The 27,504-nt window shown below is 36.1% G+C and overlaps 3 protein-coding genes across 3 annotated transcripts; 1 reads left to right on the top strand and 2 right to left on the bottom strand.

Annotated features, from left to right (window-relative positions):
• Window positions 1–348: 348 nt before the first annotated feature.
• Window positions 349–17,209, bottom strand: acads (acyl-CoA dehydrogenase short chain). Its single transcript, XM_058412670.1, has 10 exons — window positions 17,131–17,209; window positions 11,293–11,456; window positions 8,235–8,384; window positions 7,364–7,475; window positions 6,599–6,750; window positions 5,384–5,554; window positions 2,933–3,070; window positions 1,932–2,027; window positions 1,762–1,818; window positions 349–1,682 (listed from the first exon to the last, which is right to left on the bottom strand). The coding sequence occupies exons 1-10, from the start codon at window positions 17,156–17,158 to the stop codon at window positions 1,530–1,532; spliced, it is 1,221 nt and encodes a 406-aa protein (XP_058268653.1). The 5' UTR covers window positions 17,159–17,209; the 3' UTR covers window positions 349–1,529.
• Window positions 17,210–17,353: 144 nt separating this feature from the next.
• crybb1 (crystallin, beta B1) lies at window positions 17,354–20,318 on the bottom strand. The gene is made up of 5 exons (XM_058412319.1): window positions 20,199–20,318; window positions 19,934–20,052; window positions 19,667–19,799; window positions 19,029–19,171; window positions 17,354–17,650 (listed from the first exon to the last, which is right to left on the bottom strand). Exons 1-5 carry the CDS (start codon window positions 20,316–20,318, stop codon window positions 17,473–17,475), a joined length of 693 nt encoding a protein of 230 aa, XP_058268302.1. The 3' UTR covers window positions 17,354–17,472.
• Window positions 20,319–24,105: 3,787 nt separating this feature from the next.
• On the top strand, window positions 24,106–25,517 carry cryba4 (crystallin, beta A4). The gene is made up of 5 exons (XM_058412320.1): window positions 24,106–24,144; window positions 24,269–24,387; window positions 24,679–24,820; window positions 25,063–25,205; window positions 25,370–25,517. The coding sequence occupies exons 1-5, from the start codon at window positions 24,106–24,108 to the stop codon at window positions 25,515–25,517; spliced, it is 591 nt and encodes a 196-aa protein (XP_058268303.1).
• Window positions 25,518–27,504: the final 1,987 nt, after the last annotated feature.

Below are 27,504 nucleotides of genomic sequence, written 5' to 3' on the forward strand. Positions count from 1 at the left end.
AGTGACAGTTCTGTCTTCCGTATCTTAGATAGGCCTTGTCGTAGTAAACTCGCAAAACTGCCAGTGAACACGTCAACCACCACGTCTGTTTCTGCTGACGTCTTTTGTTTACCTATAGATAATAATGAAGATTATATCTTTCTTCTGTATAAATACTCCCTGTTTTCTCATTAGATTTCGAAGAGTTCTGCTATTCAATCACTGTCTCTGCATGGTTCTTTAGCATCTCTTCCCTGAATTCAGCTCTAGAGGCAGCAGCAGCGTGACTCAGGATTTTCTCCTGAGTGAACCCGAAAATTCTAACAGGTAAGGAATAAAACTCAGTAAGACAATAAAATAGCAAGAAAATAATCAAGGACATAATGCTTTTACTACACCAGACTTGATTAGTGTCATACAATTGCATGGACAGAAGAATCTGTTGTTCTTGTACCACTGCAATTTGTCAGTGATTACATTTCTTATAAATGAAAGAACATCACACTCCTTAATGTTGCAGGCCATCTGTGTAATTAAATTTACAGAGAAACCTTAAAGTCCTCGGTCCTTCAGCAGTCCAGGCCTGTGCTATACATTGGGCCACATGATAGCACATAATTGATTTTCCTATAACAGCACACCTGGTCATGTTTTATTTCTTAATTAACTACTTAAACATTGTTTTAACCTAATATAAAATATTATTAATAATAAAATATATAATATTAAAAACCCAGCAAAACACATCCACTAAATGGGTCACTCTGCCAAATCCAGTATTTAGTCATTAATATTTTTAAAACAAAAAATAAAATAGGAATTATTTGGATGACAGGCCTTCTACGAACTGGACGAAACACAGTTTTTTCATTTTTGCCATGCAGTGTTTTTAATCTGCCTTCTATCCTTATTTAATACTCATTTTTGAAAGCATTTTGTTAACCACTTTGCTGCCTGCATTGGAACAAACTCTAATCTGCAGCAACCAACCTCTTCTGTGATGGAACTGATCAAAATCTAGCCACTAGCCACACAGCACCCTCAAATTGCCACAGCCATTCTGCAATTCTGTCTGTACACCACACTACCAGTAAAATTTTTGAAGCTCATTCATAAAGGAGATTATTCAACTTTCAATTAAATCATATACTGAAATTTATTACATTTAAACTTCTAATTGTTTAATTTATTACATGTAATAGTGTACTGATGCAATAAGCAAAGATTTGCAAACGAAATATGTAAAAATATTTTAAGCCAAGTATGTATTCAGTTGAGAATCATTCCATGATTAGATTTTTCTCCAAACATGCAGTGACATCAGCAAAAGCTAGCAGCACAGACACATTCTGCTCTCTTGTGGAATTAATGACTGCTCTTCTGACACTTAAGCCTTAAATATCCGGAAATGACAGCACAGGCAAACCTTTCACTATTTAGCATGTGTTTTTGACAATGGTAGCATCCCCGGGCACTCACTGCCATGTTAAAAGTCATTTCAGAATGATGATTTGGTGTGTTGACATACATTTGCTGCATGCCATGCAGCTCTATTGCTGATATTCCTTCAAAATCTGGTTTGCAATGACAAGTCTCTGAATTTCGCTGGTCCCCTCGTAGATTTCAGTGATGCGGGCATCTCTGTAGTGTCTCTCAGCAGGCATGTCTGTTACATAACCCATTCCTCCTAGCACCTGAATGGCCTTCATATGGAAAGGTTACACAAAAAGTTTAGACACTTCATTTTCAATTAACTATTTGAAATCTGGAGTTGTTTCTTACCTGATGAGAAACAAATGTTGCTGCTTCAGATGCAGCCAGCTTGGCCATAGCAGCTTCCTATTACAAAAGGGCAGATGGAAATGAGTCTCTCAAATCATATTTGATATACTGTTGACCATGAGAACTTGTAGGTAAAAACTTAAACATTTGTAAAAGAAAAAAGAACAAGCCTTAGAATACGGTTTCTTTCCATCTCGTAACAGTGCAGCTTTCCAGGTGAGAAGACGAGCACTTTCTATAGCCACAGACATGTCTGCCAACTTAAACTGGAGGAGAGATTTCTGTTAAAATCAAGTCTAGTGTTGCAAGTCCTAACTGTGAATTTTAAAAACAACTCTATCAACTCTAGAGACCAAACATGGAACTGGAACCAACATCCATGCCATGATTAAAGTAATACAGATCACACTTTTCCTTCATTCTGATTTTTGATGTGAACATTAACTGAGCTGTTGACTGCATATGCATGATTTTGTGAACTGCTGCCACATTATTGGCTGATTAGATAGCTGCATAAATATGCCAGGGTTTCTATTAAAGTGGATAGTGAATGTACATTGGAGAGTTGCAGAGTGACATGAATAACTTCTGACTCTAAAGTTCTTTACAAAATCGATTCATTATTATGCATATGAATGTATACCGAACGAGTATAAGTTAGACACTACGAGATATGGAAAAAACGAGTGTGTGTATTATAGAATGATACGCACATGATGCGCACAAAATAATATGCCAAATTTTCTGATTAGTTTTAAGTAATTTTAGTTTTTGGGAACTAGACAAGATTTCCATATGATCAAAAAAAAAGATTTATATAATATAATACACAGGAAAATCAACAATAGCGATGCTAGCAGGACATCAATAGCTTTCTGACTAAAGCAAATAAAAAAGATTTTAATTTGGTGATGGTAGTCTGTGCAGTTACCAATCTGTGCAGTGCCTTACATGAGCTAGTATAGTTTTCAGATAAGGTCATGAATTTCATGCAAGCAAAAGTAATCACTCTGCACAGCACATGAAAGAACAGGTTCCTTTTCAATCCATTAAGGCTGATGCAGCAGCATCATGCTTCATCTGATGGTTCTGAGTTGGTTAGTATTAGATTAAGCCCCAAAAGCATTCTTCTGACATATTCATAAATAAACTTGATATTTGTGTACTGAACCTGTATTGCTTGCAACTTTGCAATTGGTGCTCCAAAAGCTATCCTCTTCTGAGCATATCCAGCTGCACAGTCGATAGCGGCTTGTGCAATCCCAAGAGCCTGAGATGCTATACCAATGCGCCCACTGTCCAGCGTTTGCTGTTATACAAAGAGATACAAATTTTTTTTTACAGACAAATTTTTAATGATGTTGGTACCTTCTAACCCTTTACTGTAAATTTACACATCATAAATCAGTAACATGCTGTATCTTTTACACAATGGCTGAAAATACACAGCAGTTTTTTTTTTTCAGCCAGCTTCATTCATATTACAGCATCATACTGTAGGACCTTTTTTTTCACGGCCAGTTTTTTGTCTAGCAAAACGCCAGGGTTTCATGTGATAAAGGGAACAGATGTTTGTGCCTGCACAGTAGCCAAACTTGTTTTGTCAGTTGGACATTAAACAAAACTTAAAAAATATATTTGTGTTATTATATAAGCCACTGGTGTGTGACTTTTTGTGTAGTTTTTAAGCTTATTTTTCAAACTTTTTTTTGTTTGTCTGTGACGCAGGACAATGTGGCATGAGACGTCAAAGAATTAATTTTTCATACGAATAATCTAACATTTGTATCTGTGATGAGGATAAATGGACTTTGCATCATGAGGAGACTGATAAATAATTGTTAGTCTAAGTATTAATACAGTAACCCTTTTTTTTTTAAAGCTTTTTGTACGTGTTGTTTCCACAGATGGTTTGACCTTAGAATGGTAAACATTTCACAGTTTTACTTAGTCTCATACAAACAGTTTGCTCTGTTCTCTTCACCCAATAACTCTAACTTCGATATTTAATTTATATGAAAAAAAGGACTAATATATATATATATATATATATATATATATATATATATATATATATATATATATATATATATATATATATATATCCATATACACATATATATATATATTTATATCCATATACACTACATATATATATATAGCTTTGGAAAAAAATAGTTAAATGTACATATATTAATGGGAAAAGATGGGTTTCGTCTCTCATACAGCTCTGGAAAAAAAAAAAAAGAGACCACTGCCCAATCTCCAGATTTGAACCCTATTGAAAACCTCTGGAATGTCATCAAGAAGAAGATGGATGATCACAAACCATCAAGCAAAGCTGAGCTGTTTGCTTTTTTGCAAAAAGAGTGGTATAAAGTTCCCCAACAGCAATGTGAGAAACTGGTGGAGATCATGGAGCCAAAACGCATGCAAATCAGGGTTATTCCACCAAATACTGATTTCTTAATGTTATTTATCCAAAACATTAACACAATTTGTTTACAAATTATTTGCATTTTGTTTTATTTGAGTTATTAAAGCTCTACAAATACTGCATGATCTTGGGTTATTTTGATGTGTTGTCATTTCCTTTAAATATACACTCGAAATAACAATAGTTATATTTTGAATTTAGGAAATATTGTCAGCAGTTCACAAAAAATGAAACAAAACTGTTCATCTCACCAATACATGCACCAATACTGTAAGAAAAAACCATAAGAAACTGATTATTTTGCAGTGGTCTCATTTTTTCCAGAGCTGTTTTTTGTCATGTTATGCTGGATAATTTAAGAAGATATATTGTATTATATTATTATGTTTATACTATGTTTATATTATGTACACATGTTTATATATTTACATTTTTATATACACATATATTTGTATATGTATATCCAAAACACAATCGGCTTTACGTAACTATTGGTGTTTTTCATAATTTATCATGTCTTTAATTTCTACTAAGAGTTTTTATTCTTCCTATTTTTCCATTCATATTTTTATTACCTATATCCCTATACTTTTCTTGTCCACACACTTTATACTTTATACTCTTCTTCAAATGTAGGACAGTCGTAAAAAGCATTTCATTACATGTTGTACTGTGTATGTTTTTGTATGTGACAAATAAAATTTGAATTTGAAGATACAGTGCTAATGTAAAAGCACAGTTATCAATGTGATTAGTAACAATTAGTAATAAACATTTTGTTATTTTGTTTAGTTTATTATTATAGTATATTATATTATTATAGTTTTGTTTTAGTTTATTACGTTGCTTGTTCATTTTAAAATATATATCTGAAAAATTTGTCCATTCTCAGTTAAGTTGTTGTACTATCTGTTGACATTAGAAAGAATGTTATGATTACTTCACTGTTAATTGTTCATTTTTTTTTATTTAAGAAATACTGACAAACTGACAAAGGTAATTTTCAGCTCTTTTTTTGCTTTAAAATGTTGATTACAGTAGTAGTAGACCTGCGAAAATACAGTAAATTTGGCTTCAAGCAAGTGACTGGGTATATGAGACTTGTATTTTCATCCTAAGCCAGTCACTTGCTTAATCATGCACTGAGATAAGCATTACAGACAGTGTTAGAAACCTAATTCTCACCATGGCAATCTTGAAGCCCATCCCAGGCTCACCCAATAAGTTTGTCAGTGGGATACGGCAGTCTTCCAGAATCAGGTTTGCTGTAGACGATGCGCGGATTCCAAGCTTATCCTCTTTCTTTCCAAGAAATAGGCCTGGGTGAGGCATAGGTACCACAAAGGCACTGATTCCCTGAGAATATAGAGCAAAAGAATATCCACTGTGAAATATAAATGTAAACTATGTAAAGTTGTTGTTGACCTTTCAGCTGCTCCCTTTGTGTGAGGGCTGGTCCGCACAACAACTTGGCACAGGTTTTACGCCGGATGCCATTCCTGACACAACCCTCCCAAACCTACCACTGAGCCACCAGCGCCCTTAAACATATACATTTTATATATATATATATATATATATATATATATATATATATATATATATATATATATATATATATATATATATATATATATATAAACCCATATATTTAAAACTAATCACAAAATTTGGCATATTATTTTATTATTATTTATAACTCAAGTAGTTTACCTCAAGTTATTGTTGCTAAAATGGGTATTACATGTTACTAAATTATAGGTTGTTATTTATTTTATTCCCATCTGGTTTTAGAATGTTAATTTACCTTTTGGGAAAAATTTGGGGGAAAAAAGTCAAGTAAGTTACACCTGTTGTGAATTTCTGTTGTCACCTGAGGATAACACAAATATTATTTAAGCACTGATAAAAAGAAACATACAGCTCTGGAAAAATGTAATGACTACACAACTGGATCAGAGCATCTCCAAAACTGCAGCTCTTGTGGAATGTTCCCGGTCTGCAGTGGTCAGTATGCAAGTAATTAGTAAATAAATTGTGTTAATGCTTTGGCTAAATAACATTAAGAAATCAGTATTTGGTGGAATAACCCCGATTTGCAGGCGTTTTGGCTCCATGATCTCCACCAGTTTCTCACATGTTGCTGTTGGGGAACTTTATACCACTCTTTTTGCAAAAAAGCAAACAGCTCAGCTTATGCTGTATATGAGAAGAAACCCATCTTTTCCCATGAATGTATATACATTTAACTATTTGACCAAATTTTAACCAATCTGTGTAGTTACTAGAAACTAGAAAAGACCTAACTTTGAAATGACTAATAAAACAATAAATGATTTACCTAACTTTTGAGTAAAAATTGATGGTGAGCTGAAAATAGTAGGACACAATGGATAGTACCTTATGTTTTAAGCTCTTATTTGTTGTGGCGAAGACAACTGCAGCAGATGCATCCCAGCAGTTGGTGATCCAGGCCTTGGTGCCATTCAGCACCCATTCATTTCCATCTAGATGTGCCAGTGTGGAGGCTGCACCTGCATCACTCCCATTGCCTTTCAAAACAAAGAACTCTTAGATCTGATGACATAATTATGAATACTATAGGGTCAAATGATGATGGAAAATGTGTCAATTGGAGTGAAATGAGCTTTAAGTTTTATTTTTAAAAGTTATGATCAGAAAGTTTAGTGTTTATGGAACTGACTGTCAATTAGAAACAAATGAATGTCAACTAAAGGACAAATTTAAATTTAAATGCAGAATGGCAGATCGGTTCCTTTTTTCCCCTCACTGATGCAAAAATGTCTTGAATCAGTATCAAGTCACTGTAATTTGTATGGCTGAGCGACAATAGTTAAATTCCAAAATGCTAACATAAGCCATCCTTATGATTGTTGCATAGCACACATTCACACCTAGCTGGAATTTCAAGTAATCAGTCCACCTGCTGCTAACTACATCCCACACCTAAAGCAAAGAAGCACATGGCTAGAGGATGAGGAAGAATGCCACTTTTGTGCCACCTGCTCACTTACGATATCAAGAACATCAAGACACCTAAAACTTTTATGATTATTAATGCAGAAAGTGAGCACTAAAATATATGTAAAAGACATTCTCTGTTAGTGGATGTTTTGTAATATATGGAAAGACAGACATATGTACCTGGCTCACTCAAAGCGAAGCAGCCTACTTTTTCCCCAGTGGTAAAGGGAGATATCCACTGCTTCTTTTGCTCTTCTGTGCCAAACTTCAGAATAGGGCCCAAATATAATGACTGAAATGCAATTAATATTCAGTTACAGCTGGTTCATTATATGTAATTTAATACAGTTGGAGCACAAGCATATATTTGAATGTATTTGTTAAATATCAGAAACCTTAGCATGTATATTTCATATTCTATTTCATAATATAAAAAGACAAGGACAAGAGGGAACAGTGTATAAATATATTTATATTTATATACTTGTATAAACACTAGTAGCCTGGATTTTTGTTTTTACTCATTGCAGATTTTTCTGGTGTTCATTTAAACATCATAGTAATATTTTTAATTTAAAATACTAGAGATTAATTGCAAACAATTAATGTGTCAATTCCCTTCCCACAGCCAATTTTTTTTACCTTTTATTTTGTTTTAATTATATGCAGTTAGCAAAGAAGTAACCAGAAACTAGACTAATACGTGTGAAAACTTAAAAACATACTACTAGCTCAATCTGAAAAATCTCAACCCTTTAATTATGTCAGTTAGGTGCAAGCATACTGCTGCTTTCATAGTGTTGTTTAAGTGGAAATTTGCAAGCTGTAAAAAACACCACCTCAGAATTTTCATTACTTACTTCATTACTAAACATTAATTAATGGTTTTGACCTGATTTGCATAATTTTATGTAATGCAGTGATGCCACTTGGGAAATTGTATAAATGTATGAGTTCTTAATAAGGGGCTAGTCAGTGTGTATACATTATTTATATTTGTGTGTGTGATTGAGGTGGATAGATAGGTGGATAGATAGGTGGATAGACTCACATTGTTGACACTGACGATGACCCCAGTAGATGCACAACCTCTGCTTATCTCTTCAACAGCCAGACTATAGGCCAAATAATCCATTCCAGCTCCCCCAAGATTCTCTGGTACCTCCATGGCCATCACACCCATTGCTCCCAGTGCCTGTATCTGTTAACAAAGCAATAACTGTTTAGCAATTTAAAAACACAGAATAATATAACATGCTAAAATATGACCAGATACCAATAGCATCACTATTTGAAGCAAGAAGAGGAAAGCTTGCTAAAAAATAAAATAAAATAAAATAAAATAAAATAAAATAAAATAAAATAATGGAACACTTAAATCACACATTGGATCCCTATGAAAGAATGATTCATGTTGAAAATCTTTACTTATATACATTGTGTAATTCGTTGAGGACAAATTTTGTAACAATGGACAACGGAAACCAAAATCATCAACCCACGAGGGGTGGATTCAAAATCACACCAAAAATCAGAGTAAAAAATTTTAATTACAGACTGATTCAACTTGCATGAATCTCATCAGGACAACTCTTAATATAAGTCAGAGTCTGACTTGGCCCCCATGTGACTGTATGCACTTCTGACAATGTCTGAGCATGTCCCTGATGAGATGAGTGGATGGTGTACTAGGGGATCTGCTCCCAGACCTGGATCAGGGCAACAGAAAGCTCCTGGATAGTCTGTGGTGCAACCTGGCGGCTTTGGATTAAATAATGTTCCAGAGTCTCAATTGAATTCAAGTCTGAGGAAAGTGAGGACCAGTCAATGACATAAATGCTTTCATCGTCCAGTAATTGCTTAGACACTACACACTGCCTGTCATGTACCAAGTGGAACCCAGGATCTGCTTCACCAGCATAATGTGCGACAATGGCTCTGAGGATTTCATCCCGGTAACTAACAACAGTAAAGGTACAGTTGGCTAGCATGTGAAGGTGTGTGTGACACTTCAAGGATATTCCTCCACAGACCATCAGTGGCCCAGTGCCATACCAGCCATGCTGGATGATGTTACAGGCAGCATAACATTTCCCATGGCATCTCCAGTCTCTTTTACATCTGTAACATGTGCTCAATGTAAACCTGCTATCATCTGTTTAGAGAATGGGATGCCATTGGTAGACCTGCCAATTCTATTTTCCCCCCTTTCTTTGCACACAAAACCCAGACTTCCAGCTCCATTTGTTTTTTCATTTATTTTATTTTCCCCCCTCTTGTTCTTCTTTATATAAGCATGGTATATAGCCTCTCTTAGACATGTTAGGGTGGCTTGGAGTTGGGTGGGGTGGGGGGTATAAACCCATATAATACAAGTGTGCCTTTATAAAGGGGTTTATAAATCCAGATAATACAAGTGTGCCTTGAAACGCATACTACATGTTTACCTCGTGTGTCATGTCTCTGTTTAAAAATCAATCAAAATATTGTTGAGTAGAAATAAGCACACAATTAGCCTGCTGGAGGTCATTTTGTAGGGCTCTCGCAGTGCTCCTCACACAAAGGAGCAGATTCTCTCCTTGTATAAATGCCTGTCTCCCAGTAATCTCTTCCATGCTCTAGAAACTGTGTTGGAAACACACTATACCTCCTTGTGAGGGCATGTATGGATGTGCCATTCTGCAGGAGCTGGACTACCTGTGCAACCTGATTGGGTTGCAGGCACTGGAAATAGTGACCATAACAAAACACGTAACTAGATACAAATCAGTACTGAAGGATATGAGAGCAATTGTCTGTGGCCCCCACCTTTAAAACCATTCCCTTTTTGGGGGTTGTCTTGCTGTTGCTTCTCCAGTGCACCTGTTGTCACTATCAAGGGAAAGTGATTCACAATCACTCATGCTTCATAACTGGATATACACTACCAGTCAAAAGTTTGGACACACCTTTTAATTCAATGTTTTTTGTTTAGGGATTTATTTTCTACATTCTAGAACAATACTGGAGATTTCAAAACTATGAAATAACACACATGGACTTAAGTAATCCATATGTAATGACAAAAACAACAGTCAGTTGTTATTTTAAGACACGAAGGTCAAGTGTTCTGGAATAGTTCTTGCAAGAACAGTATTGTCAAGTGCATTTACAAAACCCATCAAGCACCATGATGAAACTGGCTCACATGAAGACCATCCCAGTAAAGCAAGACCAAAATTTACCTCTGCTGCAGAGGAGAAGTTCATTTAGAGTTACCAGCCTCAAAAATCACCAATTAACAGCACCTCAGATTAGAGCCGTTATGAAGGCTTTACAGAGCATCAGTAGCAGACATATCTCAATATCCACTGTTCAAAGGACATTATTGTGTATTTCGGCCGCCTTCAGCATTGTTTCACAATGTAGAAAGAAATAAACATCAGGAAAGACCATAGAATTAGAAGGTGTGTCCAAACTTTTGACTGGTAGTGTATATCGCTGAAGTTTAACTGACTTGGTGTTACAAACAAGTCCGATCCACCTTGCAAGTTACAGTACTTAAAGGATCTGCTGCTAGCATTTTGGTGCCAGATACCACAACACACCTTTAGGAATCTACTGGAGTCCATGCCTCAACGGGTCAGGGCTGTTTTGGCAGCAAAAGTGGGACCAAAGCAATATTAGGCAGGTGGTCATAATGTTATGCCTTATTGGTGTACATGAAGTGTATATAAAAAGTCTACACACACCCCTATTAAAATGGCAGGTTTTTGTTCTGTAATAAAAAATTAAACCAAGATAAATAACAAAGATATAAAAAGATTAAAAAAAAAACCCAAGAAGCTTTTACACCTTTATTGTGAAATTGCAATCTATATATTGAAATGTAAAACAGTGACAATAATTTTAGGGGAAAAGTGTAAAATAAAAAATGTATATCCACTGTAAAAATGAATGTGGAGAGTGCAAATTAATGCACACCTGATTCTTATCTCTGCTATGTGTATTCTGTATATTAACAAACTCAATCACTGACAAATTTAAAAAAATTTTTTTTTTGCTTTGTATGGATTAGAATTTCTTTTTAACAATGACAAAAAAAAAGATTGCAGCTGCAAGTTACTTACCTGCTTAGCCGGGAAAGAATGATTTTTGTCAAGCTGTGCAGCAATCGGAGCAAGTTCTTTCGCTGCATATTCCTGACATGTTTGCCTCAGAATTTGATGGAGTTCAGGTAATTCTGCAAGCTGAGAAAAGCAACGAGTGCCACATTTCACAGCCCTGCTCAGGGCTGAAACACACACAAAACACCATGTAGATTTTTAATTTGTCTTATTTGTCTGCATTAATTACAGAGGAAACAGGACACTCTGTGAGAAAAATATAATCATGCAGTGTTTATTTTCACCCACAAGGACATAATAAATACATTATTCATTTGTAGCATACTCATTCATGGCATCAATAAATCACATTTAATGGACAGGATTCTTTATTAAACTACCTAATACCCATATTTGTAACTATTGTCAGAATATGTAAAAAAAAAATCAATTAACTAATAATATAGATAAATATATATATAAAAAATAAACATACATTTTCCTAGAAAATATGATTTAATAAATAAAATCTCTGTCCCAGGGAAAATGATTGACAAACATAAGCTCAGTAGCAGAACCCGAGGCATCATTTTAACCAGCTCCCAATTTAGCTCTAATGCCCCAGTTCTGAAACCTTTCCTGGGCACTGTAGACTGCAGCAGTGTAGTGCTGGTCTTGTTTGAAAGTTAGTGAACATCCATTTTTAACTATTATAACTTGGTTGTGTACTGTGTGTTGGTTTGTGTAATCTGGAGATATCACTATATTCTCACTTATATACTCTGTTGTGCACCTCTGCTGTTCAAACATGGCAATTGCATAATTAACCGCACAATTCCATGGCTCACATCTTCAATTTTTTTTGCATTGTGATTTATCATCCCACAATGCATCATTAAATTATTAATCATTAAATATTATGAGGTTATGTTAAGAAGCTATGTTAAGTGATTTATTTTATTGTTACTTTTATTATTTCTATTTATCACATAATATAAAAAAACAACTTCGTAGAATTTTCTTGATTTTTGTTGTTATTACCCTTAATTGCACTTCTATGTCAACTTGAATTTTCCCTACTGGAATTAATAAAGGTACATTCAGAGATCATATGCAAGGTTTGGGTCATAGTCATGCATATGAGAAAAATGCTGCAAATTCAATTGAGCTGAAATTTACTATAGTGTATCTGTGTGCTAATCTGTAAGTGTCCAATCAGATTTCAACAGCCATCTGACAGGGTTACCACTGCTAGTCAGTCGTTGTCTCTGTGTAATTCTTTAGCGAGATCTTCCCTGATATCAGCAGAGGTAGAGGCAGCAGCACGGCTCAGGCTTCTTTTCCGAGTAAACCAGAAAACTCTAACAAAATCCATTTTAGTGTAATGTGTTTGCCCACATAAAAAATTTACCCATGTTCACCAAAATTGGAGTTGAATTACTCAGTAGAAGCTAATATTCAAGAATGTTGTTTTTTCTGCTTTGAGACAATGTCCATTGCACTATACAAATTTAATTGAATTGTTCAGATCTGCAAACAACATGGCCTACACATAATTAATCCAAGTGTGACAGAGCTTGATTTACTGGCTTTGAGCCACAGAAGAACAGTTTCAGGCCAGTGTCATGAGGAGTTGTGCTCCGTTTGGGTTATGGATATAGACAGGGGAATGGAGATAAGCTCAAACACCTGTTTTTTTTCTGTAATTTGTAACAGAATATTCATTTATACTGGGTTACTTCAAAAAACTTAGTTGCCTGCTTTTCTATTGTTAATAACTGGCCAATGGAAGCAATTTTTGCTAAAGGCAATTAATCTTTACGGAAAGCACTTTCGTTTTCGGTCTAAAGACAGCAAGCAGAAATTCACTTCGGCTCTCCTAAATATTCAACCCATACTCAAGCAAAAGTCCAGTGTGTTTGTGTACTAGCTTAAGGATGTTTAGTAATTCTTCCACAGTCACTATCAGTAATGTTACGTGTGATACGTATGTTAGTTAGCTCTCTGATAGAGAAGACTGCAGCATTAGAGGTGTGAATCCAGATGCTAGAGAGGGTTAGCGATAGTAAGAGTAGTGTCTATAGTGGAAAGTCTTAGACGGATTTAGTAATCCCACAACAAATGGGTGACGACTCTATGACATAGTTGCAATGCCAAAGCTAACACTGAGGCTCACCCAGGGGAGCAACACCCCTCTCCGCCTCTCATGTCAAACTGGTTTGCTTTCCTCAATGAAGCACCCGCTGAGAAACCTAAAAGAGCTCATAGGAGGTAATCTTCAGGTCTTCAGGCAAGCATAGGTTCTCAAAAGTAGTTTTTCATGAGGGAGCTAATAACATTTATCAGTCAGAGGTTACTGAGAGTGATACTGTAGATTATTGAAGATAATGATTGATGCAGTAATATGATTTTGCCTCCATCCCAAAGTGGTGTAGCAATACAGTTTACAGCAGGTTATGGTCGCTGAACAGCTGGATGTCCAGGCTGTACTCTGAAAACAATGTGGGCTTCATAGATAATTGAAACTGTTTTGAGGACAAGGCTGGCCTATTAGGGTGGAACAGTGTCCATCCCATGCAGGAAGGTGCTGCTCTCATTTCTTGCAGCATTGTACATATAGAACAGGACTAGTTAATTGGTGACAATCCAGAGCCAAAGCCAGGGACCAGGAGACAAGCAGGCTAAACTGTCTGTTCCCCAAGCTAAACAAAAACATAGAAACTCTCAAAAAATTAGCTTTAGTAACCTGATTAGCATAAAATTAGATCATTGTGAATGCACAGCCAGAACCTTTGAATGAAACTAGGAATGTTCAATATTAAATCTTATACATCTTAAGCACTTATTATAAATAAAACTATTACTGATCAGGAGTTTAATGTATGTGTTAAACAGAAACGTGAAATAAACAAGAAAAAAAGTATGTAGCATTTAATGAAGCTAGTGCTCCTGGATATAGTTATATACACCTCTCCTAAGACACCAAGACCTGGACATTAATTTAACATGTTTAAAGTTCTTTATACTAACCTATGTAGCCACAACAAATTAAGTCTACTGAGTTGATTCCACTAATTAATATTTACAGACTCCCAGGGCCAGGGACTCTAAATTGCAGATTTCATTTCAAAACTTGTTGTTTCTCTAAATAAAGCATTAATTGCTGCAGACTTTAATATTCATTTTAATTATTCCGAAGATCCTCTCAGATCAGCAGTTGTGTCTATCCTAAATTCAGTAGGGATTAATCAGAATACATTAGGACAGTCTCAATACATTTTTTTGTCTTAGACCTGATATATGCACTTTGCCATGTTACCTCTGTGGAATTTTACATCTGCTACCACAGAGGGGTTTATAAATAATAGTCTCCCAAAGTTATCATTCATGACTAGATCACCATCTGACCCCACAGATCAGATATCCACAAAGGGCCAGTGTAAGTGCAGGTTTTCATACCAATCAAGCAGGGGCCACACCTGATTCCACCTGTTTAATCAGTTGATCTTAGCTTGCAATAGACTCAACTGTGTCTTCTGCTTAGTTGGAATGAAAACCTTCACCCACACTGGCCCTTTCCAGTTAAGAGAACACCCCTGCCCTAGACAATGTAGGTCCACTTAGGAAAAAACTAGCACCTGGTATAAGGATCACACATGCATCTTAAAGCAGACCAATAGGATATTAGAATGTAAATGTCATCTAACTAAATTGGTAGTATTTTGAGTAGCATGCAAGGATAGCCTCCTGAGCTACAGAAAATCTCTTAGTGCTGCTAGAGCAGCATATCTCTCCACCCTAGTTGAAGATAAATAATCCTAAATTTTTATTTAATACTGTAGCAAAATTAACTAGGAATAAAACTACTGTATGAAAAAAAAAACATTTCAATGGCAAATTCAAGACAATTTGATAGCTCATCCTGTAGATAACAATGCTAAAAGATCTGATCAGCACTTGACAATGTTTCACTCCCCTTTCAAAAGACAGATTTAATATATCTCTCAAAATAATTAACGTACTTCTTCCCTTACCAAACAGCTTCTAAAATTAATTCTTCCCTTAGTATGTGCCTAAATATTTTAAACTAGCAGTTCAAGGGGTTGGCCAATTATAGTCCAATATCAAATATCCCCATTATCTCCAAGATCCTAGAAAAGGTTGTAGCACAGCAGTTATGCTCATACCTACATAAGACTAACATTCATGAAATGTATCAGTCAGGATTTATGCGTCATCATAGCACAGAGTCAGCACTGGTTAAAGTGGTAAATGACCCGTTACTGGCTTCTGATCAGAGTTGTGTCTTACCTGCTGGTGTTGTTTGATCTTAGAGTAGCTTTTGACACCATTGTGCAAGTAAGTAAGCTTTTTGATTATATAGTCACTCTGGATGGCCTTTCTATTACATTATGTGGTGCAATAAAAGACCTTGGTATGATTATAGATTCCAGTCTTTCATTTGAAGCTCATGTAGATAATATCAGTAAGCCTTCTTTCATCTCAGAAATATTTGAGAGATATAAACAAATCACATATCCAAACTACAGTGGCTTCCAGTAAAATGTTGATTATAAAATATTATTACTGGCCTATAAAGTACTGAATGGTCTAACGACATTGTACCTGAGCAAACATTTGTTTTTTTATGATCACCACACCTGCTTCAATCTAAAGGTGCATTTGTTGATACTTCAAGTAGTAAAGGCTACATCATGGGGCAGAGTCAAGCTTTTTGTAAATAGTTTTTCTTAGGTAAAGGAGCAGATCTGTGGGGAGTGTTTTGGTGAACTGGGATGTTTGGATACAGGCTCCAAAAAAGCCCAGGAGATCAGTAGCCTCTGAAACACTAAAAAAAACAGCCCATCTTTACCAACATCCATGCCATTAATTTTTTAATTAATTTTTTTTTCTACATTCTGAAAAAAAAACCTGCTGTAAACCTCAACATTGATTTTTTTTATTTGTTTGTTTTGTTTTTGCATTGTGCTGCTGCCACATGTTTAGCTGATTGGATCAGTATGAATGCGCAGGTGTTCCCAGTAAAGTGGACGGTGATTGTGTACAATACAGTAAGCAACTCCTGCAGTGATGCATTACAAGTGAAGGTGAAAAAGAATTTTTTACCCATGGTGATCGTGGATGCGTTTAAGTGAAATTATAAACAATTTTATTTTGGTTAATGTGCAAATGTAAAACAAACATCGGCAATCAAAAAACTAGGTCAAAGGTTGTAGGTCCGTGCGCTTGTATGGTGGCGCGTGATTCAGCAACGTCCAAAAATCCTAATTTAGCTACGTACAGATCAGAGCTGCTTTCATAAACTGAATAATTACATAAAGCAAATTAAATTCTCTTTAGTATAATTAAGCATTATTCGCTTTATGTCATTTTAGATGCGATACTTTTTCTGTGCGATACAAGCTTAAAATATATTATATACAATTTGATAAATATGTAAACAGATAGTTGACTTGGTATTTACATATTATTGCTGTCATTTTTGGTCTAAAATAAAACTAGTTAAGGAAAACTAAAAGGTTTACTTGCACAAACTGGTTACAACACTGTCATGGGTCTCTACCAACATCAGCTAGCTTAACTAGCTGGCAAAAGCATAGCGTTGCTTAAAATAAATAACTAGATAAACCTGAATAAATAAATACCTTTCGGAATGATTTTGAAGCTATTTTAGCTGTCATTCACTTGCTGAACCGGTCAAGCAGCACCACTGTTTATAAACTGTGGATGATATTATACAGTACAGACAGCTAAATCCATTCACAAACTAACTGTAGGGCTGAATACTTACATTTAAATGGGCACACATAAATCAATACTGAAAAATGTTTACTTACTGACCTTTCCGAGCTTTAAAAAGTGCTGCCATCTTCGTTTTGTTCTTCCTCGCTGATGTATTCAACACTTTTACGACGGTATCCCTGCCACCTGCTGGACATATTTTATTGTGTACTGCGTAGCCATACAATAGCCAACTTCTAGTGTACAGACCTCAGTAAGACTAGCAAGAAACGACAACTCAGATTAGAAAGTTGATTTTCTTAAATGTTTATTATATGCGTCATAAGAAGTCATTCAGATATGTGGTACAATTTATATCAATCTCAAGTGAGAATTAGAGCAAGGACAGGAATAGGGGATAAAAAGCACCATAAGAGGGCTTTACTTCACAGAAGCCCTGTTTCATTGTTTAGCAGCGGTCAGGGTGAAGCTACCACGCTGGTGAAACTGCATGTCCCTCACACGCCGAATAGACTGAATCTGAGGTTGGAAGGCACAAAACTCATTATAGTGTCTGTAGTCTCCACACTCAAATAGGTACTGGTAGCCTCTGTAGCCTGGGTATTGGTATCCAACCCAACTAGAATTAAGGAAAGAGTTAAAGAGAATCAGTATTCAAGTCATAATCACAGACTTAATCATTATTTTAGGACAAAAAATAAATAACGAGTTCAACAATGACTCATTATTTAACAAATCTCATTTTAACAGAAAATTAACGTTACATCAAAATGTAAAAATATAAAGAGTATTGGTTCTCTATGTGGGGAATAACATATTACAGATAATGTTGTTGGCTGTGATAAGACATTTTTAATCTGTTTATTACATGGAGCCTCCCCTATACACATAATTGTGAATGAGCTGTTACTATAGAAACAAAAATGCATTAGAATCAGTGCATTAAAATATGATACAGCTGGAACTATTGTCTGAACCATATTTGAGCTAAAGCAAATATATGCATTTACACTATAACTCATTTAAATGTAAGAAGTACTACTTTACTGCCAATACTGTGCACAACTGTGTTGATTTGATGTCACTTGCTTAACCAGGAGGAACTCAGAGTTATGAAGACTCTGTGGAATTCTGAGTTGAGTGGAATTTCTTTGGTTGGGAATTGGGAATTACCTTTAACTGAATGCAGCATTAGTGTGTAATATTACTGCATTCTACTTACCTCAGAAGTGGGGAAACTTGTGCTTGTAAATAAGGTCATTTTCAATCTCTGTGAGCTACAAAGTGGGAAAAATGTGGATGCCTTTCTATTCATGTTTTGATAGCAACAATTTAGCCAGTTAATGGTGAGAAATATGTATTTAACTCCTTAATATAGTGATCTGTGTAGTCAATGTTATAGATTTAAAAGTGAATATGTCTTTAAGTTAATAGATCTAAAATTGAGATATACATTTGCTTGTATACACAGAATAAACTAATAAAAGTTGAGAAGTGCAACTTTGTTTGCTGCTGGTGCTGTGTGCAGTCATGTTGATTCCATGTTGAGTTGGGAAGACCATCCTTAGTTCCTGAATTGAATTCCACCCTGCATTACTAGCTGGAATTAATTAATAAAGACTGATTAACACAGCAGTGGCAGGATTGCAAACTGGGTAGCATTTATGCCTTTTAGGTTCAGAGTCCCTGGTTGGATCCTGAGTTTGGGTTACTGTATGGACTTTCACAAGTTTTCCTTGTGTTCCCCAGTGTGGTTATTTCATGTTCTCTGGTTTCTTCTAACCATCAAACACCATGTGGGTAGGTGGACTGGCTTTTCTAAATTATTCCTAGGTGTGAATGTGTTTGTGTGCATGGTGCTCTGCTGGTGTCCAATTTAGGGGTAATTTTCCCACCTTGCTCCCAGTGTTGCCAGGGTTGCCTCTGCATCTACCATTGCCCTGACCAGGATAAAGTGGTTATTGATGATAAATGATGAATAATGATTTAATACTCACGCCCCACCGGGAACTCTCACGCTGCCCACTCTGTCACAGAAGCCATGTGCCCACAGAGTGGGGACATCATCCTCATGGATCTCCATCTTGTTGCCCTGGAAATCAGTCATCTCATACAAGCAGATCTTGTGCTCCATAGGGTCCTGTGTAGTAGAATTAAAAGAGAAGAAATTTTTAAAATGTAAAGAAACTTACAGTATGTGGCCTTCTAATTCTTCAGATCAGGTGTTTTAGCTACACTTATTTCATAACAGTTACAAGTCAAGAACATGACCATGCATTCTCAGTACACAAACTTTATAGAGTGGGCCTTATTGAAAAACCTGTGACTTTAAACATGGCACTGTCATATAATGACTCCTTTGCCACAACTCACTTTGTAAATTTATTTTTGAAATGTTGAAAGGGAAGGCCCTTTTCTGTCCCAGCATGACTCTGCCCTTTGCACAAAAATGGTCCATAAAGACCTGGTTTGATGAGATTGATATGGCAGAAATTGAGTGGCATGCACAGAGCCCTGAATTCAACCTCATTGAACATGTATGGGATGAATTGGAACATTGAGTGCTGGCTAAGGCTTTGAAGTGTGGTGCTCAGGCATTCACATACTTTCATGATGAGAAAGCTGCTGTACTCACCATGCGTATGGGCCTGAATGACATGATACAGTCACTGCGGTAGCTGTTGGACCAGGTATCCCAGCGAGGATACTCACCCTTCTCCAGGATAAACATTTCCCCACGGAAGTTAGTCTGCTCAAAGCCAACAAAGCTAAACAGACAGAGAGAAAAACAAACAATGAGCTAGGCACAGATTTTCTGAAGAGTTTGTTATAACCATTTTTCACATTTTTATACAGTATTAATATATACATCTTATACACAGCCTTTAAATGGGAAACTTACGGGCCACACTCGACAATGATACTGCGTACTCTATCAAATCCATGGTCACAAATGTTCATGCACTCATTGTACATCTCCATCATTCTCCCCTGGAAATTCTCCTGGTCAAACAGCATCATCTGGAGGAGAAAGCGTATATATTAGTTTAATAAAAATATTTCATATGGATGTTCTATCATATATAGATGATAAAACCTACTAAAAAATTTAATTTTCTATGCTCCTTTAAATAATTCTCTGTTTTGATTAGAGTAAGAAAACTTACTCTGTAATTGCCCATTGCAGTGTCTCCAGTCTTTGTGGCCTTGCTAGATGCAGGAGCGGCAGGGGCTCCCTTATCCTTGGCATCAGTGCCCTGGCTGGAGGTGGACTTAGTCTGAGACATGTTGATGGGGTTCGAGAGAGTCTGTGGGAAAGAGTGGAAGGGAAATGTCACAGGACGTTGTGGATATATGCAAAATATCCATAGTGGGTTAACATAATGAAGGACATGGAATGTTAACTTTGATTGGTTGGAATGAGTCTGTAGACAAAATGAGTCTGGAGTTACAGTGTATTTCAAATAGTAGACCTAATTCCCCCAAAACCATTCACTTCTTCATCCATTTTGTATATGACTGCAATTATTGGCCTCTTACCTGCTTGAGTACAGCTGTACCGTGTAGAGTAGGCTGGCCCGTGCTGCTAGCTCCATCTAGTACCCCACCTTTTATACCCTGGCAAGTGGAGCATGGAGGGGTTTGGCTAATAATAGAAATATCCCTGTCATCAGACTTTCTTAGTTCTAAAGCCATGAGATTATCCCATTGCACGGAAAGCTCCTGATTGTCTGTAGTGTCAATGGAAAACCCTGACAGTGTCACTTTGCTCTTTGTAATGGGGCTGCATGGTACAGACTGCATTTGGATGTGAGGAATGTGTAGGCCAAAGGTCAGGTCATGATAATCCTCCACCTGTGTCCTCTTGAATTTTACTTTGTGTGTTAAAAAGTATTTTAATTTTAATGAAAAGTTACTATATACAGTCCAACTGACCATATTACTGTAATTTTCTCAGCACTGAATGTTCTTAGACATCAGGTTGTCAGGTTGGTTTTTGTTGTTATTAAAAGAAAAAAAATATTATAACATATCTATCAAATAAAACAATGAAAATGATGAAAATGATGAAAAAACAATTGATTCCACAAGACAAAATGAAAAGTGACTTTACGCAAATAACCAGTTCAAAAGTTTACATCCTCTTAATTCTTAATACTGGGTGATGTTATAGTTCTTCATGAGTCCCTTGTTCCTTGCCCACAGTTCTTAAGAAAAATCCTTCAGGTCTGGCACTTTCAGAGGCTATATGATTTTGAGATCCATCTGTTCACACTGAGGACAACTGAGGGACTTGTCCACAATTACAAGAGCTGAAAACATTCACTGATGCTCAAAAAGGCAACAGGATACATTAAGAGCTGGGGTGTAAACTTTTTAACAGAATGATCTGTGTAAATTGTTATTATTTTGTGTTCTGGGAAACAAATAAATATGTTATGTATCTTCTGCAGAGTAGTACTAAATGAAAAAATAAGATCTTTAAACAAAATAATAACATTTCACACTGATCATCCTGTTCAAATGCCGGGTGGGTGGAGGTAGGACGGTGATTGTGGGGGACTAGGACTGGACTGCCTCAAGGTTTGACGTGTTCTGCATTCTAAGATGCTTTTCTGCTCTACACAATTGTACTGAGTTACTGTAGCCTTTCTGTCAGCTCAGACCAGTCTTTCTGTCTGCAATGCTGAATGTTTTTCTTTATTGCACCAAACTCTAAAGAATGTTGTACATAATAATCAAACTGATATCAGCAGTTATAGAAATACTCAAACCAGCCCGTATAGCACCAACAATCATGCTACATTCAAAATCAATGAAACCACATTTTTTCCCCAGTTCTGATCTTCGATGTGATCATTACCAGAAGCTGGCTTATAGCTGTTTAGAGAGTTGTCAGATGATGGCGTTACATTTTTGTAAACCCTTAACCTCTTGAAAACCCATTTTTGTATGCTATTGAACCATTTACATCTGCTTATTTCTTGCTATGTTTTATTTTGTCTAAAATTATTTCCATTAAATTTGCTTATTTTCTTTGTTATGCTCATTGCCACTTATTGCAAATTTCACTTTATTCCCACGTATATTATTTTATTTAAATTATTTTATTTATTGTTAATTCCATTTTTTTTGTCTCTAATACAACCAACTATTTTAATAGTATACAGACAGACATAAAAAGAGCATTTTACTATGTTGTACTGTGTATGATTGTGTATGTGACAAATAATATTTGAATTTGAAATTGCATGTCCTTTTGCTAAAGAAAAAATTAATCATCATTGAACCAAGTTTTTTCCCCACTGGAAGGTATGCTTATTGTTGTTATTTGCTTATATATGTTTTTTCTGTGGTGTCTGTGGTAGTCAAAAACAGTGATGTAAGGAACGCACAAACTGTAATGTTTACTCATATAGTTGCTCATAACAATTGTTTTTCATGTCATTTTTTAACTCTCACAAACCATTGGAAGTCACACAGGATTGTGATTTAATAAAAACAGTAAAAAGATGCTCTTTCATTTGTTGTCAGGTTAGACATTTGTTGAACTTTGCATTTGTGTATTTCGTTCTATGTGTGCTTTTTTGCTAACCTTTTCACTAGTTAATTTTTATCAGCTATTTTGACAATGTTTCAAACAGTTTTGTAAAGGATGTAATTAGGTTATGCTTATTAGCAATGTTAGGTAAATAACTAAGTTAAGGATTACTAGCTATATAGAAAATAAACTCCAGTGTTTAGCTCAATGTTGCAGTCACTTGAATGTAGCTCACAAAATCTTGTACAACTGGCACTAATGCAAAGTTTTCTCTAACTGTATATGTAAATGTATCTAAAGGAAGGAGCTTTAGGAAATGGTTTGCATGGTTATATAGGTTTAGTCTTACAGAAATTATTGTTATAGAACATTATTGATATATTCTGAATATATCAAGGCATGCTCTGTCCTGGGCTGACTGTGTTATACTATTTGTTTATGACCTCGTCTATTACTGTGAAATCCTGTGATTTGGCCTGCACATTATTTCTGTTCTGTTCTGATAACCATGCTCTGAACCCAGACTGTAAACTGTGTTTCCTTGTCGAAATAAGTTTTCAAGCACTTTGTTGTAGTGTTTGTTTTGGTACCAAAATAATAAGAGTCATTCATTGTATGCTAGTACTGACTGATTTGAATGTTACAATAAATGAGAACATAATTTTACAAATAGTTATTAGTATAGTGAACATCTTTAATAAACTGAAAGTGCTTCTCTTTAATTCTAAAAAGGAAAATGGCTTGATATTTATGTAAGGAAATTGTTTATTCTTAATGAATGTATGTCCATACCAGAGGAACTTGTAGTGCTGGCTGCAGAGCAAAGATGACATTTGAGAGATGACTACACCTTCACCTCCCTATGCATGGATCCTACAGACATAATGTAACATTTGCAGTTCTGCCACTCTAGATTTATCCCCGCCTTTGTATGCAGGACAATGGCAGCCCAGCCCACGGGTGCTGAGTTGGGGCTTCTGGCTCGGCCCTTTGCCAGGGGAGGCTTTAAAAGGATGGCGGTGTGTGCCAGGTTTCACTCACTCACCAGGACTTCCTGAGCTTAATTGAAACAAGGTGAGTTCCTATCTACTTTCCCTTCAACTCTTCTTCCCGTTAATCATCTAAAAATCTGTCTTCACCCTCGTCCACCCTAAGTGCTAAAGGTTAGGGAAGGCATTAAGCCTATAATATCCTATATAATAGCCTATAAGCATTAAGCCTATAATATATTATATCTTTGAATAGCTTGCTTTTAAACAATTCTTCTAGATTTTTAAAGGAAAAATATACATTTAAAAATTCATTTTGTTGAATAATATGACTGGCACATGAGTTTGGTGACTTCTGATGTAATTAATTTGGTAACACACTTGCAAGTTTATATTAGCATTTATTATAAATGCGAGAGATACATTGCTGTAAACATGTTATTGTATGCTATTGAACCATTAATATCTGTATGTTTCTTGCCATGATTTACTTTATATTTTTTATACAATAAAACCATTAATTTGCTTTTTGTTACAGACAAGATGAATCATCATTGTACCAAGTTTTCTGGCCACTGGAAGGTATGCTTATTGATGTCATAGATATTTTAAGTTTCTTCTGCCTAAAATAAGCAAATTCATTATTTTTAGTTGTAGGAACTTTTGTGGTTCATACCTGATGAAGTGCCTAACCTCTGTCTTTTAGATTATAGTATATGATGAGGAGTGTTTCCAGGGTCGCCATCATGAGTTTACCTCTGAGTGTTGGAATGTTATGGATTTTGGCTTTGAGAGTGTCCGCTCTCTGAGGGTAGAAAGTGGAGCGTAAGTGCACAAATTATAATGACATATTTAACAAATGAACAAAATATTGCGAAAGTCGAGTTAATAAATAAGGAAATTTGAGTTTATAATTATTTGGGCTATTGTATGGGCTGGCTAGATAGCTGGCTAACTGAATTATAGCTTTTATTTTTCAAAAGTAGATAGATTTTGGGTAAGACTGCTGGGTTAAGACCTACTGTTTAAGCCCGTTATCCAACTTCAAATTATTTTGCAATTTAACTGCTGTCTTCCACTATTGGTCTAGTGCTTACTTTGCATAACCCTCCACAGGTGGGTGGGCTATGAGCACCCCTCTTTTCAGGGCCAGCAGTTTGTGCTTGAGCGTGGTGAGTACCCTCAGTGTGATGCCTTTGGAGGAAGCAACGCTTATCATATTGAGAGGATGACCTCCTTCAGGCCAATCTCTTGCATTGTAAGTTTTCAAAGTTTGCATTGCATTTCAGTCCTCTCAGATATGTACAGGTTCAATTGCAGACAATAAAACAAATGTAACGTCATTTTTAGCCATTCCAAGCATATACCTAATCTGATTATCAAATCTGAGCATGATCCTCTTGGATGACTAGATTATCTCACAATAATTTCATGCATCTTGTAGAAAAAAACACAGAAATTTCATCATAAATATTTATTTTTTCCAATTAATCTTTACAGAACCACAGGGAGAGCAGGATGACAATCTATGAGAGGGAGAACTACCTGGGTCGCAAGGGGGAGCTAAATGATGACTACCCCTCATTGCAGGCAATGGGCTGGTGCCACAATGAAGTAGGCTCCATGCGCATCCACTCTGGAGCGTAAGCATCATATCGTCTTCTAAATTATGACTTTGTGTTCCCATTATTTGCCAACATTATTTACAGATGTATTTGTATTTGTAGTAATGGGCTTTTATTTTATTTATTTATTGTAGTTATATATATAATATATGCAATTTTGACTTTTTATTTGCGTGTGATAGGTTTGTGTGTTACCAGTATCCTGGATACCGTGGATATCAGTACATCATGGAATGTGACCGCCATGCAGGGGAGTACAAACATTTCAGGGAGTTCGGGTCCCACTGTCAGACTCCTCAGATCCAGTCCATCCGCCGCATCCAGCAGTAACCTGACAATTCTCTGCCAGTTTACCCCACAAAAAAACTTTACTCCCTTTTGATCTGTGCAGAAATAAAATGTCTTTCTTAGAGCTCAGACTTCAGACCCTCAGACTGTTTTCTGTCAAGTGCTAAAACACAACACAAAACAACAAAATAACACTGCAGATATGTTTTAAACTTGTATTTTAACGTAGTAGTTACTTATAACCTAAATAATATACATAATACAGTGAATAAAAAAGCATTGCCAGGTATCTTGGAAACTTAATTGAAATAGGCTAAAACTAAAGCTACACTATCTATTCTCACAGAAGCTTCTTAAGATCAAGAATGACTATGCTAAATAGTCATAGTTAGCTCATTTTGTTAATGAAGACATGTATAAAGCTTTTACTGTGTGTGTGTGTGTGTGTGTGTGTGTGTGTGAAAAATGTATTAATTAATCACACAATATGTTGAGAATCCTTTATTCTTTTTAAAACTGAAGCTTGTAAAAATGGACATTCAAATGGAAAATTACGAAATTAATGAACTAATCAACACAAAGGAAGGGAAGCAAATTTAAATTCAAATACTATTGTTTATTATTTTTTGCTCCTTAGCACTTCCTTGTTACTAGCTTCCAATCTCTACTCTGAAGCATGTCTTGCCTCAACATCTACAAGGTTTTATCCCTCAACAACCCTTTTCTCTCTGTATTCAACCATGCAGCAGGTCAGTAGCTGACGCCTATATTCTCCGTTTAGTATTTTATTTATATTTAAATAAATTTTAAAAAAGCACACAAGACATGCTACCCTTCACAACATCACCAACACCAATTTAGTGTTAAACCATAGGGCACCACCTGGGTTCACATAGCTTCTGGTGTCCCCAAAACATATATAACAATTACACACATAGCTAGATTTTGACATATAGAATTACTGCAGTAGAATAGCGCAGGGGCAACTATAATGCAGCACCCTGGAGCAGAGGTGGCCAGGGGCTTTGCTCAAGGGCTTTTCAAGGGGCTTTTCTCCCTATATATGCTACCCCTGGTGCAATTATTCATAAACATGGTATTAGCTTTCACTGTTATGCCGATGACACACAGCTATATGTTTCAGCTAAGTCAGATGAGAGACACCAGCTTATTAAAATAGAAGAATTTGTAAAGGACATTAGACACTGGATGGCCACTAACTTCCTCCTGCTTAATTCGGACAAGACAGAGGTGCTAGTACTAGGACCACATGCAGCTAGAAGTGAGCTTTCTGATTACAGAGTAACATTGGATGGTCTTTCTGTTTCATCTTGTCCAGCAGTAAAAGATCTTGGTGTGATTATTGACTCTGGTCTTTTGTTTGAAGCTCATGTAGATAATATCACTCGGGTAGCCTTCTTCCATCTCAGAAATATTGCTAAGATAAGAAATATGATGTCACTTCATGATGCAGAGAAACTAGTTCATGCTTTTGTTACCTCTAGGTTGGATTATTGTAATGCCTTACTGTCTGGATGTTCCAGTAGGAGCATAAACAGGCTCCAGTTAGTCCAGAATGCAGTCCTAACTAGAACCAGAAGATATGAACACATCACTCCTATCCTAGCCACACTGGCTCCCAGTCAGATTTTGCATTGATTATAAAATACTGTTACTGACCTATAAAGCACTAAATGGTCTTGCGCCACAGTACTTGAGCGATCTTTTAGTCTTTTATGATCTGCCACGCCTAGTCTGAACAAAGGGTGCTGGTTACTTGGTAGTACCCCAAGTAGCAAAGGCTACAGCAGGGGGCAGAGCTTTCTCTTTCAAAGCCCCAAAGTTATGGAACGGCCTTCCAATTAGTGTTCGGGATTCAGACACAGTCTCAATGTTTAAGTCTAGGCTGAAGACACATTTGTTTAGTCAAGCTTTTAATATATAGTTCTTAGGTAAAGGAGCAGATCTGGAAGGTTCATGGACATAGAGTGTTTGGTGTACTGGGATGTTTGGATGCTGTCGCCTTACC

Source organism: Hemibagrus wyckioides, linkage group LG16, assembly GCF_019097595.1.
Source record: "Hemibagrus wyckioides isolate EC202008001 linkage group LG16, SWU_Hwy_1.0, whole genome shotgun sequence".
Taxonomy (NCBI): Eukaryota; Metazoa; Chordata; class Actinopteri; order Siluriformes; family Bagridae; genus Hemibagrus; species Hemibagrus wyckioides.

Excerpts from the sequence above, each read along its gene's own strand:
- cryba4 (XM_058412320.1), top strand. The coding sequence starts at position 24,106 with ATGAATCATCATTGTACCAAGTTTTCTGGCCACTGGAAG. Across the intron at positions 24,145-24,268 it reads AGTTTTCTGGCCACTGGAAG|ATTATAGTATATGATGAGGA; the intron begins GTATGCTTATTG and ends TCTGTCTTTTAG. Across the intron at positions 24,821-25,062 it reads TCAGGCCAATCTCTTGCATT|AACCACAGGGAGAGCAGGAT; the intron begins GTAAGTTTTCAA and ends TAATCTTTACAG.
- crybb1 (XM_058412319.1), bottom strand. The coding sequence starts at position 20,318 with ATGTCTCAGACTAAGTCCACCTCCAGCCAGGGCACTGATGCCAAGGAT. Across the intron at positions 19,800-19,933 it reads ATCATTGTCGAGTGTGGCCC|CTTTGTTGGCTTTGAGCAGA; the intron begins GTAAGTTTCCCA and ends CTGTCTGTTTAG. Across the intron at positions 17,651-19,028 it reads GTGAGAGTTCCCGGTGGGGC|TTGGGTTGGATACCAATACC; the intron begins GTGAGTATTAAA and ends CCTTAATTCTAG.
- acads (XM_058412670.1), bottom strand. The coding sequence starts at position 17,158 with ATGGCAGCACTTTTTAAAGCTCGGAAAG. Across the intron at positions 5,555-6,598 it reads ATAAGAGCTTAAAACATAAG|GGAATCAGTGCCTTTGTGGT; the intron begins GTACTATCCATT and ends CTATATTCTCAG. Across the intron at positions 2,028-2,932 it reads CAAAGTTGCAAGCAATACAG|TTTAAGTTGGCAGACATGTC; the intron begins GTTCAGTACACA and ends TCTCTCCTCCAG.